The sequence below is a fragment of the Lycorma delicatula genome, chromosome 4 (assembly GCF_047948215.1).
Source record: "Lycorma delicatula isolate Av1 chromosome 4, ASM4794821v1, whole genome shotgun sequence".
In the NCBI taxonomy this organism is placed as follows: Eukaryota; Metazoa; Arthropoda; class Insecta; order Hemiptera; family Fulgoridae; genus Lycorma; species Lycorma delicatula.
In genome coordinates, this window is record NC_134458.1 from 10762935 (window position 1) to 10786442 (window position 23508).

The 23508-nt window shown below is 39.0% G+C and overlaps 1 protein-coding gene across 1 annotated transcript in view; it reads left to right on the forward strand.

Annotated features, from left to right (window-relative positions):
- Nucleotides 1–23508, forward strand: part of Strip (striatin interacting protein) — a 62772-nt gene that overhangs the window by 12451 nt on the left and 26813 nt on the right. Inside the window, exons 6-7 of the mRNA XM_075362293.1 lie at nt 1323–1487; nt 20778–20926. Of these exons, the coding sequence (XP_075218408.1) occupies nt 1323–1487; nt 20778–20926 (314 nt within the window). The remainder of the gene's footprint in view (nt 1–1322; nt 1488–20777; nt 20927–23508) is intronic.

A 23508-nucleotide genomic window follows, 5' to 3' on the forward strand; every position in this document is an offset into this window, starting at 1 on the left:
GAGATTCATCAGCCAGAGCACTAATTGTCAATTGCCGATTACATCCCAGTTTTTGGTTCACTTGTTCAGCGATTTCATCAATCTGGATACTGGCCTGCCACCACTCCGCTCTTCCTCATGCACATTTGTGCAGCCATTTTTAAAGTCTCAACACCATTGTCTAACCTTTCCTTCACTCATTACTGTAAGTTCATACACTAGGCACAACTGATGAATTTCAGCAGCTGAAAATCCTTTTGCACATAAAAATCAAATCACATCACACACTTCACAACTGGCTGAGAAATGATTATTGTGGACATAGCAATCTGCATTCACCAACAGGCAAACAACTACTGAATCAAAGTAACAACTGTAGTGGCTTTTTAAATAGCCAATAGATGGCCCTGCATGCGTGAAACTGTGTTCAGATCTTCTAATATTTAAATATAAGTCGACAGCCCTTACTTTATGAATATGCTTCCTATATTCTGCCAGGGCCATGATTAAAGAATAATACACTGATTTCTGTGGTATGATTATTAACATAGATTGAATTAAACAAGAAAACTAATTAGGATTCAATATTGAAGTTCAATCAGATGACAAAGGAGGAAAACCTAATAAAATTCTGAGATAGACTAGTATATTTTCTATTGGTGATTCAGATACAGCTCTTTCAATTTATCTTTAAAATCACAAATTTTTTTCAATTATTTATATCTAGAAGAATGTAGGCCTTACCTTTGGAGCGTAAATTTTTGGAAAACAAAGCTTATGCATTCTTTTTTTTGACTTGAATGCATTCCTGAAATATGTCTGTATTATATCAGTGTGTGAAAGCTGTTTTTTTTAAATTATTTACTGCTAAATAATACTACATCTGCTCTCATACATCTAAAAATTTCAGTAATCAGGATGTCATTACTAAGGCTTTGAACCCATTTGGAAATTATATGGAGTAACATTGAACATCTTATCTAGCGTAGCATGCATCGTTATCTTTGTATTCATAGTTATTAAATTTTAAAAACTCTTGAATTTGTCTTTACAACAGCTTCTGATTGGTTATGCTCTGAAACCATTAACTTATCAGGATACTGCTTAAGCATAAGTTGTGCTTATGCAAGACTTTTTTCTTTTTTTTTAGGTTCATATATTTTTTATGCTATTTCTTTAATGAAGAGGTAAAGTTAATGGATTTTTACCTGAAATCTTGGTTTCTTGATTATATATTAATTTCTAAGTAAAAAAAAATTGTTTAAATTCCTTAAAAGTGGATTATCCTTGTCTTTATTTTAATAAACGTTTGTTAACTTTTTAATATTCAGTTTTTCTTTTAGCAAACCCAATTGGAGATGAATTGATAGTGGTAAAACTATTTGGAATGGTAACAAGATTTTGTAGTGGATCTGCACCTCATTTCCCTATGAAGAAAGTTTTACTTCTTTTATGGAAAATAATCCTTGTTTCTCTTGGTGGCATTAATGTGCTAAGAGAACTAAAAAGTAAGTTTAAATGTATATATACTTATTATTACCAGTATTAATAACTACACCACCTGTTAAGGGGCACCTTTCAATCCTTAGATCATCTTCAGTCTTGGTTTTTTTTAATAACTTTAAATAAATGTATTTAAAGGTTTTTAGTATTAACAGAGTATTTAATTTTTTTGTATTTATTTTTTGTAAAAAAATACAAGTTACTGATCAATTTTAAATTTGTTAATGGACTTTTAATGTAATTTCTTTTTATTTAAATGGGATAGATTTTCTGTATAAATAACGGTGTAGATTTTATTTTTCTCTTAGTAATTATATCATTAGATAGATTCTGTTATTTATAAACTCTTTTATGTATCATCACTTTATATTTGAAACTATTTTATTTTTCATCATTTTGTGTTTGAATTATTTAATTCAACAACTAAAATCTTAGAGTTTTTATTATAAATATTAAGTTTCTCATTACGCATGATAATTAAACTCTCATATCAGGTATGGTTTGTGAAGGAGAGAATTTTGATTTGTTCTTAAAATGGATTATACACTTTACTTAAATTACATTTTAAACAAAACTTCAAATTATTATACTATACTTTACTTAAGTGGGGCATTTTACATGTTTCAAGTTCCTTGGTAAAGCTGTTTTTATATTTAATAATATATTTCAATATAGTTGTGAATGAGAAAGGTTGCTGGGGGCTACTTTGACTGATGAGAGTATACAAATTGTAAACTAATTGCAAGTTTTTTCTTCTTACCAAGATGTGATCATTTACTTCACCTAACAGTAGTGATAAGAGCCATCGGCTTATTTTTGGCCCTTCTGTGTTGTTAGCTGTTACATTAGGAAGTATTTTCATCTAAGTACATGTGTAAAACTAAATCCTTAAACACAGTTGAGGTTAAGTAATGATTTTGATTTTTAGTTTTTCTAAATGTAATTTTATAACCGGCTCACCACACTGAAGAGATAAAAGATTTTTCAGGCACAGTATTACAGGACTAGTCCTCATATAAACCAATCTTTTTTCTGATATTGAGTACAAATTAAAACAATATAATAGATAACTAGAGGAATTACTTTCTGCTTACTATACTCTCTGCCTGTTTTCCTGCTTTCCCCATCTTCTGCCTGTCAACAGAGCCGCTTGGCAGACTGTTCTCAGAGTACCTTAGCTGAGGTTGCTTTCTGATCTGTTGGAAGGTAGCTTCGGTGAGGGTATCCTTAAAGCCAGAAAAGGATCTTAGTGAGATCAGCAGTTATTGACCCATCAGCATCTTGCCAGTAATTGGTAAGTTGCGGAAAAGACTGGTTGTGGAACGGCTCCAGGAAAACATTGATATGAACAGTTGAAATCAAGGCCAATATGGCTTCATCGAAGGGACAGAAGATGCACAGCGGATTGCATCTTAAATGCTCTTGCCGAGGTGGAAAGCGTGACTGTAAATACGAGGTGCGACAATAAAGTAATGAGACTTATGTGAAAAAAAATATTGCTTACTATTTTAGTCATGTTTAGTGTTGTCTCCTTCAAAGTAGTTCCCCTCTGATTGCACACACTTATTCCAGCGCTTCTGCCATTGATGGTAACATTTCTGGAACTCATCTTCTGTAATATCCTCCAAGACCCTCGTCACAGCTTTTTGAACATCTTGTGTTGTTTGAAAATGGTGTCCCTTGACCGCCAAATAGACTCTTGGAAATAGAAAAAAGTCGCACGGAGCGATATCTGGTGAATAAGGTGGCTGTGGTAGTACTGAAATTTGTTTTGAGGTTAAAAATTGCTGTACTGACAGAGCAGTATGGGATGGCGCATTATCGTGATTCAGAATCCAATTATCAGCAATGTTGGCACGGACACAAACAACTCGTTTACGAAGTCTTTCTAAAATTTCTTTGTAGAAATATTGGTTAACTGTTTGTCCAGGAGGCGCCCACTCTTTATGAACAATTCCCGCGGAATCGAAGAAGCACAAAAGTATCATTTAGCTTTTTTTGGTCTGGGTGATCCCTTTGAGCACCATTGCAAACTTTGGCGTTTTGTCTCTGGATCGTATTGAAAAAATCAACCTTCATCACCTGTTGTGATAATACGGCTCAACAAATCTGAATTGATTTCCGTTTGCTCTAACAGATCGGCTGCCACATTTTTCCGTGTTTCTCACTGTTGTTGTGTGAGATTTTTGGGGACCATTTTTGCACAAATCTTTCTCATACCAAGATCTTCAGTTAATATTAGACGAACCGTTACTCGATTGATGTTGAGTTCTTCTGCAATCATTTTCACGGATAATCTTCGATCAGATCGTACGATTTCACACACCCTGGTCAAGTTGACATCTGTGTGTGAGGTTGATGGTTGTCCACTGCGGTATTCATCTTCAACATTAGTTCTGCCTTCACTAAAAATTTTATGCCACCGAAAAACTTGAGCTCTTGACATAACGTCCTCTCCAAAAGCTTTCTGAAACTTACCATAAGTTGTCGTCTCGTTTTCACCCAATTTAACGCAAAAATAAGTGGCATACTGTTGCAAAATATTTTGCGGTTTCATTTCTGTGACGAGAGACAAACACATGTTCACTTATTACAGCACAACTCACGACTGAGCAGTTGCATCAATGTGCCGCTTGGACTAGAAACAGCTTATAGACCAAGGTCAAAGATGTGCCTATGCAAGCTGCAGGGTTGCCACATCTTGCAAAGAAAAATCAGTCTCATTACTTTATTGTCGCACCTCGTATGTTTTGGCAATTTTTATTGACAGAGGCAACATTACCTTTCTTGTGTTGAAGTTCTGTCTATTAGTTGGAACAGCCACAATGTTTCCAAAGCCCTGCGGGCCATGGTACGAGACTATTTGTCTAATCATACGGCTCTGTTCAAGGATGCACGCCTAGTTTTGAAAAAATTTGTAACCAGGGGAAACCCGCAGAGTTCCGTTCTCGATCCCCTGCTGTGGAACCTGGCTTTTGACAGATTTCTGGGATTGACATTTCCAGAAGAGTTCACGGCCCAGGCTTTCGCCAATGACTGTCTCCTTTTAGTTCATGGTAATTCATGACCACAGCTAGAAGAAAGAGCCCGGCAGCCTTGTCAACTGCAGAGGACTTTTTTTTAGAGAGGTGAAGGAATCCATTTTACAGATGCCGAGGCAGTGGCAGGGTCGCTAACAGGTTCCGTAAGGTGTTGTTACATGCATATGTATACCTGTACACTACCAATTAAACCTCCACCCCTGGCTGCCCACCCTTCCTGGAACAGCTAATGTTGCATTTCATCAGGAAGGGAGTAGTCATCCACACACAGTTGAGCACCACATTCATACTACAATAATGTACACAATACATATTCAGTAAAACAGTAAATATATATAATATTAGGCACGTTAGGAATTAATACACAATCATACTGATAACACAATAGACAAATACTTCCTCAGTAAGGATACTGCAATTAATACATCAAAATACATAGTAATAGTGATACATAATATACAATGCGCAATGTAAAAATACAAATACAACTAATACAATATACAACACATTAAGAATTAATAATCATATTAATAAAGCAAAAATAAATACTTCCTCAATAAGGATAATGCAATTAATACATTATCATACAATACCTCAAAATACATAATAATGATACTTAATATACTATATATAATGTAAAAAAATAATATAAGTACTTATTATCAATGAACTGAAACATACTGATATACAGAATAGTAATACACAAAATATAGTAATACATGAAGCATAATACATAAACAATAGACCCTGACGGGGGGAGTCGTATTATTTAAGACTTTGAGGATTGGGGTCCCAATGGGCCTAGCATCTGCAGCTTTTCTTCCCACTACACACTGAACTGCTGAACACTTTACACTATACACATATGCTACACCAAGAACACTACATAAATTACAACATATACATTTACATAACTATACAGTAACATCCTACACTGATATTTCTTACATTTACACTTGGTGGTGTTGTGACATCTTACGAAACGCAACCATAACCCAAGGTGGGAACTATCATGCCGATGGGTGAATGGCTCTACGCAGTGAGTCTCCAACAATATCATCTGGGCACCAGGGCAAACCCAGTTGTATTTAGCTCTAGCTCCAGTATGTGTGTGCTCTGCTGGTATGGTCCGTTTTTTCGCCGGTACTTGTGGGACCAAAATTTCAGTTCCAATAATAAATACTATGATGGTTGGTGGTCCATCTGAAAAAACCACCAAACCTAGTCTTGTGAAGAGGCCTTGGTCAGCTGTGTCTGACGAGGATAAAAGTCCTACCGAAGAGAACTGCAAATCATCAGACTTGAATTCTAAAAATATTAAATTCGTTGTTCTTCTAAATAGTCAGGAAGGTGGCTCCCTCCAAAAGGTTTTGCCTTAATAAACAGAGCTATAAAAGGTGCAAGTGGTTCTCTAAAGAACATCAGATAATTACGTGACAGATCGATTCTGATTGAAACATTTAATGATGAGCAGAGTCGATCTATCTTACGTCTCCATAATATGGGCAGTATAAAAATAAGTGCGGAATGCCACAAAATCCTAAATACGAGTTGCAGGGTAATTTTTTGTCGAGATCTTATGGATATAGAGGTCACTGAAATAGCTGATGAGCTTCATGTTCAAGACCTTGTAGAAATGAAGTGTATAATGAAAAGGCAAAACGGAATGGAAGAACCAACACCTTCTCTTATACTGACGTTCAGCCTTTCAGTCCCACCGGAAAGAATAAAAATTGGTTATCTTTCAGTTCGAGTACGACCTTTCATTCCCAACCCATAACAATGTTTCAAATGTCAGGGTATGGTCACACTACAATATCTTGCTCAAAAACAGGGATCTGTGGTAGTTGTGCTAAGGAAGGCCACAATGATACTAACTGCCAAGAAGATGAAAAATTTGCTAATTGCAGTGGTTCGCATACAGCTCGCTCCTGAGATTGCCCAACTTTTAAGGAAGAAAGGCAATTCTCAGAATCTGTACCGAGCAGAAACTATCTTTTCCGGCGGCATGCAGAGAATATAAAAAAACTATTAACACAAGGAACCTGGTTAAACCCAATGTATATTTTGCTGCCGCTACATCACAACAAGCTCCTACAAATTTAAGTAATCAGCCATACGGATCCTATGAGCTAAAAAAACTTCTTCAGATGTTATCTGATCAAGTTGCATCACTAACAGCTACTATTTCAGAGGTGACAAGATGAACAAAAAGTCTTTCGTTGCAGTAAATCCAACACTTTGATCCCTATGAAAGTTTTACCGGTACTGGCAGGGATAATCACAGCTGGCAGTAAGCTTCCTGTTAAGGGAACCTACATAACCATCCCCTTTGGGATGTCATCTGCGGCATCCCATTCTACTAAATCTCCTCCACCATCACCTCATATACTGGAGGATATGGTTGAACCACCCGACCCCAGGGAATCTGAGTTCTTTAAAATCAAAAATACAAAAAAGAAAAACCGAATGACGTACAACTAATTTTTATATAGTTTCCTGAATTTATTTATCTATACTTATGAACATTATTCAGTGGAATGTTAGAGGTCTTTAGTCCCGCATTAAAGATATTAAAGTACTGGCGCATGCACATGATCCACTAATCATATGCTTTCAAGAAACACATCTTCTACAACAAGATTGAATAACACTCTGAAGGTATTTCTGTGAGATATACAATTGTCTAGTAGACAGTAGAGAGAGTGGTGGGGTGGCTATTTTCATGAAGAGCAAGGTGTCAGCTACAAGGATTCAACTAGCCACCCTCATTCCTGCTGTTGCAGTAAAGGTCTGTATCCCCTTCAAATTCCATATCTGCAATTTTTATCTCTCACCAAACTGTGAGTTCAGTGCTCTAGAAATCTCAAATCTCCTCATCCAAATACCATCCCATTGTTAATAGTAGGAGACTTCAATGCCCACCATATTTCCTGGGTACATTGAGTGGAACAATCTGTTCCACTCAAGGAAATATGATAAACACATTGAGACAAGACTTGGATCTTTGTCTACTGAATGATGGATCACACACATTCATGTCTTTATCATCTGGTACTGTATCTAACATTGACCTCTCTGTATGCTCACCGAGTTTACTCCCTCATCTTAATTGGTCTGTTTGTGATGACTTTCATAGTAGTGATCACAGACCAATTATTATTGGTTCCGATGTTGACCGTGAGGTGAAAAGAAGGCCATGGAGATGGATAATTGAAAAGGCGGATTGGAATGGATACCACTAAGCCTTCCAATCACAGTATGACGATGGTGCATTCATCCTTGACCGACTTTCCTCTTTTACATCCATGATACTTGAGAAAGTTAATAGATATATCTCACAAACATTGGGTAACCCTAGACGTTCTTCCGTTCCATGGTGAAATGATGATTGCCAAAAGGCTATTAGGAATCGACGGCAGGCAATATGCAATTTTAATCATAGGCCTACAACTGAACATCTAAATTTATACCGCAGGGCTAGAACGGTATGCCATCAAGTATTCTTGGGCACTAAAAGGAAGTCGTGGATGAAATATGTGAACACTATCTCGCACATTACTCCCACATCTACTGTGTGGAAAAAGATCCGTGCAATTTTTAGATCACTGAAACAATTTATTCTCTGTATTATTGATGATGGAGAACTCCTTTCATCATCTCTCACTTATAATAATGACTTTCAAAGGTACAAGGTACAGATAGAAGTATTATTGTTAAACATTGGTGATTCAGTTGGTGAATTAAAAACCCCATTCATATTCAAGGAATTGTCACATGCACTTAAAAACTCACGTGACACTTCTCCTAGACCAGACAACATTCACCTCGGTATGCTTTCACACCTTCCTAATTCGGCATTACAACATTTTTTGAATATTTACAATGATTTATTCTCTGAACAAGTCTTCCCAGCCGGCTGGTCAGAAGCATTTATTATACCAAAACTTAAATCTTTTTTTTTTCCTCTACTCCTCTAGGTCAGCCTAGACTGTTGGGTATAACTCCACCCAGAGGAGTGTCTGGTTACTCTAACGAGCTTTCCCACCAACCGGCTGTACATCCGGAATGGTAGGTTGGCTTGCCGATCAGCTCTTTTGAGGAGTCTTTATTGTGCCCTTTCTTGTCACCATGTCCAGACATATCTGCCCAAAATATAGTACCGGGTCTTTTCTCTTTTACTGTGCCTACCATCCCCTGGAGTCCCCAGTGGATGATGGGCATTGGCACACCTGGGCATGCCAGCCCTCACCTCTGGGGTTGTCTTCCTGTTCCTATACTAATAGCCCCAGCACTGCTCCTCTTGATTTTTACTCCTGATTACCTCTATGGCATATGTGTTGACTCTCCTCCAATTTTCCTCGCTGTGTAACATAGTTCACAAGGGTACCAGGCTGGTGTGCACTGTGCAATACCCACCCTATACCGTTGTATTTCCCACTTTCGGCATTTGAAGACTGTATATTCAACAGAGTCCTCGTCTTTGCAAAACATACATGACGGTGACGCACGTCTGCCTATTTTATGCAGGTAATCTTGAAAATTACCATGCCCCGTTAATATTTGCACTATGTAGAAGTTTACTTCACCAAACTTCCTGCCGTTCCACATGTCTAAGTCATGTATACTTCCCTTGGTCCATTGTGCCACCCCTCTTGCACGCCACCTGTTCTTCCATTTGGTCACCATACGTTTTCTAGCGTCTCTCTGCTCGAGCCATGACCTATGTCCAGCCTTTCACCCACTTGAAGGTTGAACTGGCAGAACTGAAGCAAGAATATAGAGGGCCTCATACGATACCGTGTGGTAGGCAGAAACTATTCCTATTAGGGCTCTCCTGTGTACGTTGTTAACTCTTAGTCAAATTCCTTTTTAAGGATGTCCCCCACACTAGTACTGCATATAAGATTGACGATGTTATTGTTGAGATTACCAATTTCCTCTTTGACGCCCTTGGCGCACTTTGCTACATTAGTAAACCATTCAATGCTTTTATGATGCCTTCCCCCTTCTTGCAACAGTTGATGATGTGGCTAGTAAGTTTACCGTTCTTATCCAGTAACACCCCTAGATATTTTAGGGGACTTGTCTCATAAATTGGTTGGTCTCCTACTACTAAATTTATCAGTCGAATTTGTTTTTTGCCTATCATTAGAATGTACCTGCATTTTGCAGGTGCCAGAGTCAACCCTTTTGCCCTCGTCCAGTTATCAATCATTACTAACGATTGATTACCTCTATCTTGTACTTCCTCTTCACCTCTTGCTCTCACCAAGATTGCTATATAGTCCACATAGGCAATGATCTCTACCCCTTCTGGCAGTTGAAGTCCTAGAACCCCGTCGTAGGTTAGAGTCCATAATAATGGCCCCAAAACGAAGCCTTGTGGTACTCCTCCGAATATGCAGAAATTTAATCTGTTCTTCTTGCGCATCCACAGCGCACCATCGGTCGGATAAGTATTCTTTGATTTGCGTACGCAGGTATGGACTTATTCCTTTCTCAGCTAGAGCAGTCATTATAACCCTTCATGTTATTGACCCGAACGCCTTCCTTATGTTGAGAGAGATAAGGAGGAGAATTTCCCTGGTTCGCCAGGTCCATGACTTCTCCATAACTTGTCCATAACTTCTCTTGCCCGGTTAGTAACTCTGGCAATAGCCTGGACGATGATCTATTCTTCCAAAAGCCAAATTGATTATGGCATATCCCCACTCCACTGTTTATCTCGCCAACTAGTTGATTCACCAGCATCTTTTCCACTAACTTCCTCATTGTGTTAATCAAGTTCAATGGGCGGAATTCTATATTGTCATTCTCTCGATTTGGCTTTGGCAAGAACACCACCCTTGCCTCTTTCTAGCACTCTGGGAACACTTTGTTTTCGATACCATAACTGGTCATGTCGACCATCTCCCAAGGTGCTTTTTTAACAAGTCCTTTCAGTAGAGCTGCTGGGATGCCATCAGGTCCCAGACTTCTCTTATCACCTAATTGTGCAGCTGCCTGTGTTACTTCCTCGGCTGAATCTTCTGGCCTCACATTCAATCACTTCCTCAGCGTACGGGAACGACATTGCAATTTGTTTCTACTTGTGCCTTTGACAGGGTTGGTAATCTCCTGCAAAAGTGCTTGGTGACTATATGGTAGGCTTGACTCCATGGATCATTGTCCAATTATTGGCACAATCGCTTCCAGTGTTCTCATTTTGATTTACGTATTTCTTTGTTGAGTAGTCTCCTGTGTTCAACATACCTTAAGGCTGCTTCCTCATAAGCCTCACCTTCAGTATGCCTGAGTCTCTGTTTTTTCATCCTATAAGACTGGAGAAGTTGCCTTAGATTGTCTATTTCCGGTGACCAGCAGTACACTGTGCGTTTTCTAACATTTCATTTTCAGACCCTACCCATCTCTTGTTGAATTACATTTCTTAATGCATCTGGTGTGAGGTTTTCTACTCTGGCTAGTCTGCAACACATTCAACTATTTCGTCGGTCTCATAGGTGGTTCTTTCTGAAACATTCTGAAGGACTGGTCCTGTATTATAAGAAGCGTGGCCAAGTGATCACTTGCTATATCTTCTGGGAGAATCCTCCACTGCCACTGTTCCTGGCCCCACCTGTTGTCTAGAATAGAAAAATCTAACAAAGGAGTGCCCTCTGGCTTCACTTATGGGCATGGCATCATTAACACAATGACACCTGACGATCTCCATCAGATCGACTAAGAGTTCCCCTCACCTGTTTGTGTAACTGCTGCCTGTGGCTATCGCCTTACTGTTAAAGTCCCCGAGCATAATTATCCGTTTGTCAGTACTGGTAATGACTTGTACAGAATCTAAGAATCTTTCAAATTCCCTAATTTCATAGTTGGGAGATTCATATGCCCCAATCACTACTGCGCTGTCTGTTTCAATTGCTATGTGACCTAGACCTCTTCTCTTAAGTTGCCATTATATCCTGCCACTTATAATCCATAATCGCCACGTTTCCTTCGGTATCAGCACCTCCAGCTGGTCCTAGCCGTGACATATATATTGGGTTCCGTGAATAGCAGTAAATCTGTTTCCTTTTCTCTTGCTAGCTCCCCCACTAAATCGTGGGAAAGTGAACTTCTATTGACATTTGCCAGCATGAGCTTAAAAATTACCGGTTAGCTCACACGTCCAGCCTCTGGTGTGGTGGTCATTCTTACCACAATTAAGACACTTTTTGGATTCTTGGCAGGTTGCAATTTTATGTCTCCTTACTGCTACAATTGAAGCATAATTCCAGCCGATCTGGACCAGTGCAGTCTTGTCTTCTATGTCCTGTGCCCCAGCATCAATATCATATTTCCTCCTCTTCTCAGATGTAAGCTCTGCAATTTACCCATCCAATCCATATCCTCTGTTGTACAACCTTGCATGTTGCCCTGTATGACATGATTATTGTAATGTTTTGGGTCTCACCGAAGCCCCGTTTCATAGATGAGATTTTAACTTCCTCTGGGTCTTCCATTCTGTCTTTAATGGCGGCCATGACTTCGAACTCAGATGTTTCCATCTCCACATCACAAATATATACAATGGTTCTTTTGCCAGCCCTGGTCTTCAAGTCCACCTGCAGATCGGCTGGTTTATCTCAAAGAGCCGTTGCAAAGTCCACTGCCTTCTGAGCTCCTTGGATCCTTACATGTAATTCCTCATTCCTCCCTCTACGAAGTGAGATGAAATCACTTGCCTCATAAATTTTTACTACAGCCTTCATTGTGCGCAGTAGGAAGGCGTAAGACTTCCCTGTCTCTTTCACTATGACAGTCCTGCTTTCTTCAGCAGGCAGAGTGGCCTTTTTGATCGGGACTTGCCCTGGTCTAACCTGTCTTGTTGGTACTTCTGTATGTGGAATCAACACCTGGTCTGGTTCTGTTTGGTCTTTCAAGATGTATGAAAGAGCCTTCTTAACGGCAATTCCTATTGTGCCCGCTGTTAATGTGAATATAACTTCTAGTGACTGCTGTAGCACTCTTCTTATCACTCCGATAATAACAGTCATTGAAGACTTATCTGGTACTGTTGTGTCATAGTATATCCTATATTTGCTTCTCCTTAATTCTGTAGTTTCCTCATCAATTATTGTTGTCTCATCCTTTAGTATATCACTTGGTTTATACTTTGGACAGCGAGTTGTAACTTCTTCGACTCAGATTTCTTAGGTATATCATATAAGTTACACCTATTACACGACTTCTCCGGCAGTTCCTTCAATATGCAGAGCTTGTCTCTGTACGTCGTAGGCCATCTTCTTAGGATTAATTTGACCAGTTCCTTGTCGGTGAGTATTCTTGTTAGCGCCTCTGTCACATCCTTTTCATCCACAGTGAGGTCTGCCTGGGTAATCACCGTTAATGGCACCGACATCTCAGTCAACGTTTTTAGGCCTATATATATCTTCTTTAACTCTTTCTCATGCTCAGAAATGTACTTTGACAGCCCTGAGCCCAGGTGTTGTTTGAGTGACATCATAACAATATCGAGTTGGTATGTTAATCCACCCAGGCTATCCGGGGAGGGGTCCTCCTCTGAGGATCCCTGCCATAAGCGTTTCTTCCCTTTAGACTCTAGTCTCCTCACGGTGGAACTTGCTGCCATCCCAGAACTTTGAGACTTCTTTTCCTCCAACGGGAGTGACCCACGTTGACGCATTATATTTTTCCTGGGTTTTGCGCCTCAACCCAAGTTCACAGAGTACTCACTGGGGGGATTAAAAAAAGGGGAGACAGGATTTTTTTGGTGAGAGGGGTAGGTAAAATGTATCTGTGGAAAAATGGAATAAAAAAAAAATTAGGGTTGGGGGATCAGGGAAAAAGTAAAACCTCAGGGCGGGAAGAAAAAAGTACTTAAACCTGGTAAAAACAAAACCAACCCTGGCAAGCTACCGTCCTATCTCTTTAACAAGCATTTTGTGTAAAATAATGGAGAGAATGGTAAACCGCAGGCTTACTTGGTACTTGGAGATACATGGCCTTTTATCTCCAGAGCAGTGCGGTTTCCGACAAGGGCAATCTTCCATTGACTATTTAGTGTCAGTAGAAATAGCCGTACAAAATGCTTTCCTAAACCGCTAACACCTCGTTGCTATCTTCTTTGATATAAAAAAGGCATACGACACGTCTTGGCGACGTAGTATTCATAACATCCTCAAAGAATAGGGAATCAAGGGATATATGCTTTCTTTTATCCCGGATTTCTTAAATCACCGAATGTTTCGTGTTCGTGTGGATGATTCTCTCTCAGATAGTGTCTTCTTGGAGAATGGTGTGCCTCAAGGTAGTTATTAAGTGCCACCTTATTTTCTGTTGCCATAAACAGTATTACTAAATGTGTGCAGGCTTCTGTCTCATGTTCTCTGTTTGTTGACGATTTACATTGCAACCCGTTCAACACCCACAGCAGAGAGACTTCTACAGAACACTATATCTCACCTTGAAACTTGGTCCAGTGTTACCGGCTTCATGTTTTCATCTGAAAAAACAAAATGTGTAGTCTTTTCTCGGCTACGAAACCGTTCTATTCTGCAAGTTTTTTCTGAACGGAGAGCTTATTGCTATCTCTCCTTACGTCAAGTTATTAGGTTTATTTTTTTTGTTAGCCATCTTACTTGGTTAAACATATCAATGAATTAAAAACAGAATATTCCAAACGTAGATTAGATGCGAGTCCTTAGTAACACCAATTGGGAAGCCGATCAGTCATGTATGATACATTTTTATTATTCCTTTGTTCGTTCCGGTTTAGATTATGGTTGTGTCACTTGCTCTTCAGCTTGTCATACCGTGCTCAAAATGCTGGATGCTGTACATCATGCTTTCCTTCGGCTTGCCACAGGTGTATTTAGATCAAGCCCTGTCACAAGCTTACTTGAAGATTGTAGTGAGCCATCACTTTGGGATAGATGAGACCAGTTTTTATTATCTTATTTTGCTCGTCTCAAAGGACAGCCAAATCACCTGGCTTTTGACTCAGTCCTTAGAAATCCTAATTTAGGAAGGTATGAGGACCATCCACATTGTACTGCACCTGTAGGTGTTTGTGCCCGACGTCTACTGCAGCATATAAATGTTACACACCATTCTTTCCAATGTATCCATGCTCATATCCTCCGTGGGGAATAAACCTTATAAATTTTATATTTGGCCTTATGATATACAATAAACTATCAACACTACCTACTATCTTCCAGCAAATGTTTTAGTGTGTTCTCCAAGATGAACCCAGACACGGTGGTATACACTGATGGATCAAAACAGAACAATACCGTTGGTTTTGCGTTTGTTGTCAATGGTAGAACTTATATGTTTGGTCTACCTGGTACCACAAGTGTGTTTACCGCTGAACTATACGCTATAAATAATGCTCTAAATATCATTAACACGTAGTATAGAAAAATTATTATTTGCAGTGACTTGTGTAGTGCTCTCCAAGTCTTAGAAAACTTTTATTCCAGACATCCTATCGTCATCGAAATCTACAATGCAATCGCTGAGTTAAATAATCGCAACCAAGAAATAAATATCTGCTGTGTTCCTAGCCACGTAGGGATTCCAGGTAATGAACATGCAGATTCCACAGCCACAGACACAGACACATGTAATCAACCTCCTTTCACCACTCGTGTTGCTACTTCTGATTTTATTAATTACGTAAAACAATCTCTAAGAGCAAAGTGGCAAGGTCACCGGACGGCTACCGTTGATAATAAAATCTGGCACATTAAAGATTCTTTGTTGCCGTGGGACTCAAGCAGAAAAACTCATGAGGAAGTGGTCCTCTGTCAATTGTTGATAGGACATACAAGAGTCACAGACGAGTACCTGATGTCAGTAGGACACGCACCCCTATGGACATGATGCAACTGCCACATGACTGTGCACCACGTACTCATAGATTGCATATGTTATGCATTGTAAATTTAAACTACCCAGAAATATCCGTGGTGTCTTGAGCAAAGATAATGAAGTTTTAAACCAGATGTTTCTATTTTTGCGTAGCACTGGGTTTATGCAAACAATTTAATATTTTGCTTATATGTTTTGAATTGAAAGAATTTTTAATAAGTTTGTTTTTTGTTTTTGATTCTGTTATACGAGTGGGGAGCTTTTTTTTTTTAAGACTCCATCTGTGATATTAGTTTTAAGTTTTATTTCATTTTTTTAATTTTTGTTTTTAACTTAGTTTTAATTTTTTATTATGTAGTTTTAGTTTTAAGTTTTATTTCATTTTTGTTATTTTAGATTTTAACTTAGTTTTAAGTTTTATGGTAGAGTTTTTATGTTTTTTAGTTTTCTTTTCAGTCTTTCTGTTATCCAAGAATGGGCCCTTTACACCCATCTCAAACTTTGTTAAATTCTATGTACTTTTGGTTTTATTTTAGATTTTATCTGTGATATTTGTTGTAAGTTTTATTTATCTTTTAGACTAGTTCTTGTTTTCTTTTATTTTTTTTATAAAAAAAAATCCAGGCGATGATAACGTGTATGCATTTTTCGCCCTCAAAAAAAAAAGAAATAAACAATAGAATAATAGTTATTAATTTGATTAAAAGCAAGATATATAGTCTGTAATTAAACCCCACTGCTATTAGTTATAGTACATAATATTTCTACCACTCCCTAATATTACAGAAAAACAACATACACATACAAAAAATCAACAGCAAATGCAATAAATATGCAATAATGCATTATAATTAATGTTACACCATAAATCAACAATAATGGAGTACTCCAAAAATAGAAATACTACAGTAAATAATAATATAATAATAATACAATCGCCAGGTCAATTGCACAAAATACATAATGCATGTTGCATTCTGTTGTAATTGCGGCTGAAACCTCCTCAAGATTTGCAGGCATGAACAGTCCTTGTATACGTCAGTGTAGATGAATACAGCTAATTATATAAGACATGATGATATAATATACCATACACTATGAAATGATAATAAAATTATGTATTACCAGTGATCTATTACATACTGATATACAGGATAGTGACACAAATTACATAACGCTTAAAGTGATAATAATAAATGTTACTTAAGTCAGCAAGGATACATGATTCATTCCGTATGATAATGCAGTTACAATATATAATTCTACCACTACCTAGTAACAGGAAACTTGATAAATGTTACATGGCAGGGTTTGCATAACAATATTCACACCCTAGTAGCCAAAATGCTACACACGCACCCACCCATACACAGAAAAAGCAGACCAAGGTGCAAGGATAGAGCTCATCCAGACATACCAACTACCATCACATCACAGCACCACCCCAACCCCCATAGGGAAAGACGCCCACCTTGTGACAATTCTGGTCTCCACCCCCTCCCACCACCTATACTTGCATACATCACAGCACCAGTAAACAATATGTCAATCATAACACACAATATGTCATAGGCCAATAATATACCTATCACACCTCCCCATTAGGCAGTTGTCTGACACTTAGTGGTGTGCTCTCAACTTTGTTGCACCCAGGCAACCCCTACATGCTCATGGGACCCCCTAGGCACTCAGCCCAGTGCCTGACCATCCATGTGCCCTCCAACGCCTCTCTCTTATCACGAGACTCCTCCCAAGCTTTCAGGTCATGCATAATTGCCTTGACGTAGGTAGTTATCGCCATTCAGTTCCTCTCTGAATATAGAAGTATATCTTGCACCTCTTCCGGTGCAAACATTATGTCTGTGCAGAGCATCTTTTTTTTTTAGATCTCTCCTCTCATCATCATCGTATCTGGTGCACGTGAAAAACACTTGATAAGGGGTTTCTTTCTCATTGCAAACCAGGCACATGTTGGAATGATCCAGGCCAAACCAGTGCAGGTAGGACCTGAATCCGCCATGGCCCGTCAGAAACTGTGTGAAGCAGTAATCCAACGAGCCATGGTGCCTATTGCTCCAACACATGACATCGCTGAGCATCCGGGGCGTCCACCATCCCTTATCATTCTGCTTTGCCCCATCTTCATTTCCCTATACTGTACATCTCAGCCAATGTTTCAGCAGATTGTCTCTTCCTCTCTTTTGATGAGAGAGCTTTTGCTGCCTCCCACTTCCTCCACCATTGCTCTACCACTACATCTATTGGAAGAAGTCCCACAAGGACTTCTGCTGCCACACCTAAAACAGTCCTGTATGAGGAGATTGACACAGAGACAGCACCTTTTGTGATGGGCCTCAGCACCCCCCCCCCCCCTGTATCTAGCATATACCATGACTCCCATGCACATCTCTGCGCCATACAGAAGCGTAGAGCGGGCCAGCTTGCTAAAAGTTTCCTTCTTTGTTGTTTAGGACCATTACAGTTGGACAACAAACCAGCAACTATTTCCAACACTCTTATCTGCTTTTCTGCCTGCCTCTTTTTCTGGTTGCAGTGATCACTACAACCACAGAGAGTTGGATGGACAATCAAAATTTAAGGATTTCTGTGCCCAGGATGAAGTATATGCTTCTGAAGGATGCAGACAAATTATCATATGATCAAAACCCGCACATTAAATATAAAGGCTGTGCAATCAGCGAAGTTGGATTTCATAAGTACCTAGATGTTTTGTTTGATGAAAAGTTGCTGTTTAGCAACCATATTGAGCAAGTAGCGGAGACGCCATCTCCGTGATGCACAATCTTAGGAGGAATGCTCAGAAGGACTATGGGCTGTCAAGTTGTCAATTGTGCATAGTGTACCGAGGTGTCTTTTAAAGTATGACCTCTTGTACAGCGTCCATTTGAGCGCATGGGTCGGACAGGAATAGAGCACTTCAAAATTTAAGAAGTGCCCAGTGTAGAGCCTTAATTGTATGCACTGGTGTTTTTAAAAAACAACCTCCTACGAAGCTACTACCGTATTGGGAAAGGCTCTCCCAATAGATTTAGTGGTAAAAGTTTGGGCAGCCATGTGGAGATTGTGAAGAGGCAGGGAGACCGAGGTATTTGGGATGCAGTTTCTTGAGCTGGGCCTGTACTGGAGTGGAACGGTGATCCCAATGGACCAGAGCTAAATTTTGAACAGTTGCCCGCCTCCAGAGGAGGCTTCAGAGCCTCGTGATGGAATCATGGCAGCAAGAATAGCACACCACGACTAAGGAAAGGTTCTTGTATAAATTTATACAGGACTTGGGGGATGATACAACTCTACTTCATTTTTAAGGGCAATGGTAAACCAGATGCTCACCAACCATGTAAATTTAAAATAATACCTGTACAGGTTCTACCTGGCAACTGATGAGCTGTGTATCTATGGGGAGGTTCAGTTGAACAGACATATAATTGACTGCTCTGCTCTTGGGGGGACCAGAACTCAGACCACCCTGGAACTTAGAGGTCAAGGGAAAAATTGACCACTCACAAATGGCAAGTCAATATGGCTTGAGCTGCATTGTCAGACTGTGTAGGAGTTCCTGGATGCGGTTGCTTTGTTCAACCATCAGTAGTTTTCTAAGGGAGAAGACTTCTATCGAGTTGCTATAGGAAGCTGTCCTTGAGAAATGGCTGGCTATCAGCCAATTATAGCTCCAACCGGTGTAAATGGTGGACAGGTACTTGCTGGCATTCAGCGACCTAGGCGTGGCAGCAAATTGCTGTCCTTGACAAAATAAATTTTATATTTATTACTGTCATATATTTTAGTATAGACAGGGTGCACCTACCCAATTTTTAGTTAATATATCACAAGTGAATGGTGGAACACACAAACGAGTGGTGTATTGCATCATGCTTATTCCGTTCAAGCTGTTAGGTTAGCTCTAGGAGCTAGTTAGCAGACTGGTCGCTTAAACTGTTCGAGGCTCAGTAGCCTTTTGTGGCACAGACATTCAATCATGCTTTAGAGTGACTGAATGGGGTGGTAGCAGGAGTAATGCCAGTTAAAATATAAAAAAGAATTACCATACCTTAGATTGCGTTGGCATACCATGCCGATGATCTCAATGCAGGTTGTAAATTTTGAACAGTTGCCCATCTCCCGCCTGCGGAAGAGGCTTTACAGCCTTGTGATGGAAGTATGGCAGCCAAAATGGCATGCCACAACTTAGGGAAGATCCTTGTATAAGTTTATACAGGATTTGGGGGATGGTATGCCTCTCTTTCGTTTTCAAGGGCAACAGGAGCTCGAGTGCTCTCCAACCATGTAAATTTAAACCAATATTTGTTTCGGTTCCACCTGGCAGCTGATGAGCTGTGCGTCTGCAAGGAGGTCCAGTCAAATGAACACATGATGTTCGACTGCCCAGCTCTTGGTGGTGAGGAGGGCAGAACTCAGGCCACCCTAGAACTTAGAGGTCAAGATGAAAATTGGCCACTCACAAGTGGCATGTCAATGTGGCGAGAGCCGCATTGTCGGACCATGTGGGAGTTCCTTGATGTGGTTGCTTTGTTCAACCGACATCAATAGTTTGCCTAAGGGAAAAAACTCCTGCTGCGCTACGGTAGGAAGCTAGCCAAGAGATATGGCTGGCTACCAGCCAGATTCAGGCTCCAGGCGCTTTAATGGTAGACAGGTACTTGCTGGCATTCAGCGGCCTAGGCGTGGCAGCGAATTGCTGTCTTTGATGAGATAAATTTAATTATTGATAGTCATATATGTTTTAGTAGTTGACGGGGTGAGCCTACCCATTTTAATGATATATGACAAGCGGGCAATGGGACACACAAGCGAGTGGTGTATGAAACCACACTTATTCCTCTCACGTTTTTAGGTTAGCTCTAGGAGCTAGTTAGGATACTGGTCGCTAAACTGTTTCAAGGCTCAGTAGCCATTTGTGGCGCAGACATTCGGTCTTATGATTTAGGGCGACCAAATGGGGTGGTGGCGGGAGAAATGCCAAGCAAACCAATACCATTCCGATTATCTTGGAATTTGCATTTCTTCCATAGCTATTTATATTTCTTATCTGAAAATATTAGAACTGTCTCTGATGAATATAGAAAACGATTCCTTCAAGTTATTTCACGAATGGAGAAGAGATACAGTAGCAAATGACACATTCGTCGCAAAAATTGTGGTTAATGTTAGAATTTTGTCTTTAAATTTTTAATCAGCATGGTTAACTGTACTTTGACTACCATAAATTTTTCTCAAGAGATGTTTTTGTCAGTTAGTGTTATCATTGTTGTTCTTACAAAATTCAGATTTGAGGTCAGTAGCTCCTTTTAGTGGTCTGAGTTTTAATAAATAAAAATTGATATTAATTTGTATTTATAGATAGGTATAGAATGGAACATGGTTTACCTCCCATAGATGAAGATACAATAGAAATAGCCCGGACAATGAGAGCATCATCACCTCCTGCTAGTGCTGCTGATCTTCTTGAAACTCAAAGTCAAAAAAGAAATAATCGGCCTTTAAGAAGAGTAAGTTTTAATGTTTAAATATATAGTGTTAAAATTTTTTTGCAAATTGACTCCAGATAAATAATCTACTTAATGTTTATTTTTACAGTAGTGTAGTTTTTAAATTAATTTTGTATAGTCTTTATATCATTTCAAGTTCATTTAGATTTAATTAAAACCATTATATCATTGGTGATTTGCATATACACTCATGATTTACAGACCTAAATTAAATGAGTATTCATTGATGAAGTTGTTTTATCAAGTTGAAGAAGAAAAAGAAAATTATTTACTGATTATTTTTCTTTCTGTTTCTTAGTATTAGAGAAAAAATATCTTTTTACCACATCATAGTTCAGAAAGTTAGCTAGTATATAATTATTTTAATATTAGTTCATCTTTTGCAGGAAAATTGTTTCGAATAAAAAAATTTGAGAACAGTAAAATCCAATAAGATTTTGTTGTTAATGAGGTACTTTACTAGAAGGATCTTAAAACTAACTACACCAACTTGTTTAAGAGATTCATCATGATGCAGAAGCAGTTAATAAAAGTCTGGTTGAGCAGAAAATTTGAAAATTGTTCTGTGTGTTTATAAAAAGTCAATAATAATGTGTGAATTTGTGCAAAAATTCAAACTGAAGCAATTGACATTTTTTGGTTTAAACAGGTTAATAATCAAAACAGACATTTTTTTTATGCTATCTATTTACCCATCTTATGTAGACGTTTGCCTGTGTTTATTTTTAAAAGATTCACATACACATTGGCCTATAATTATATCATCATCCAATTATAATTATACTATTTTAATTATAACTGTAATATTTCAGTAAATAATTTAGTATGATATGAATAAAATTCTAATGAATATAGCAATAACAAGAAATTGAATTCAGTAAGAATTAGTAATTGAATTTCTGCTTAAACAATATATTTTCAATTACAGCTAATCAGTTTATCTCTAATTTTTGAGAGAAAAAATAGAATACAAAGTCACTGTACCCCCTAAAGTTAGAATTAAAAATTTGTAGACTTATAAATAAAAAATGCCATATGATAATGAATTCATTTATTTACTTACTTGAAACATAGTAATAATTTTAATCGTCCAGTGTGTGTGTGTGTTTACCCTCTTGTTGTACACACAATTCTATATGTTGCCATGTCCTCTGGGACATGCGACGGAGCATTTCTGCTGTTAAGTTATGGAAGGCGTTCCTTACAGCGTTATGCAATTCTTCATTTGTGGTGTAGCAACGTGCAGATATGTGTGCCTTGATAATTCCGCAATGAATTGTCTGATGTGGTGAGATCAGAACTGGTGATGCTGGAGTACCACGACCAATCCAATGTCCTGGAAATTTTTAATTCAGAAACACATAGACTGATAGAGCAAACTGTGCAGGTGCTCCATCCTGCCGCAACCACATTCGTTCCTTGAGATCCTTCTCTTGAAGCTGTGGTATTAACCATGCCTCTAACATCTCTAAATAAGTTTGTGCATTCACTGGCCCATCAAAAAAATAAGGACCAAACAAATTACAAGCTATCATTGCATTCCATATCATGACATGCTGTGATTTCTTTACAACTCATGTTAAGTAATAAGGATTTTCTTTCACCCAAAATAACACATTTCTGGCATGTGAATTGCGATAAATTGTACATTCGTCAGTAAAAACTACCTTTCCATGATGCTCTGTGGCGGGAAATTGTGATCTTGTGATGTTACTGGTCACCACACCACCCCTTCCGTTCTGAGCCCTGAAGAGCTTTACCGGAAGTTGTCTTTAGACCCTGTAACTGATTATATCTCTGTCATCAGCCAGGCCTCAGTCGGGATGCCACCGATGTAAATGCTTTGGCAGACATTTGCATCAGTAAAATACAAATCAAATTTTGCCTTCATGTAAGGCCTCAAACGGACATTCTCACATCCAACCTAACATGATTCCCTCAAACTAACTGACCGAAACCGTGGAAGCACGAACTTCACGCCTAGTCCAGATTTGACAGCACTGTTCATGACTGTGAATGCCTCAGAAAACGAACGAGTTGAAAGGTAAATCAGTGCTACCCTCATACCAATCAAAATTATGTCTTACGCAACATAGAAATTCAGACCTACACCTTTGGTCACCTAACAAGGGGAACTTAACCTCATTCCGGTCCATGAAAGAGCTGGGGACAATCCCCGCACCCCCACCCAGTCCCATCATGGAGTCTCGTGTGGCATTACCAAATCACGATCAGTATTAAGTCCTGGTTGCATGGGCTACCATACCCCAGTGACGCAGCCGCCCCCACCAGCAGGAGCCCCAAATCGAATCACAGACAATACCAATATAACCTTGGCATGATTCCAATGTGCCTACCTCCAACCAATCCAATGCCTAAACTGGAACCCTAACTACCCGGGATCCTACCATGATCAAGTACCTCGATTAAACTCCCTCTGCAGATCTACACACCGCAAGAGCATGAAGAAAGCCAGCTACTATAGACCACTCCTCGCGGATCATCCAGTTAATACAGAGATCCAGAAAGGAATGTATTCTCTCAAGTTCCCTAACAGCTCGTGAACATTCGACCTCTTATCA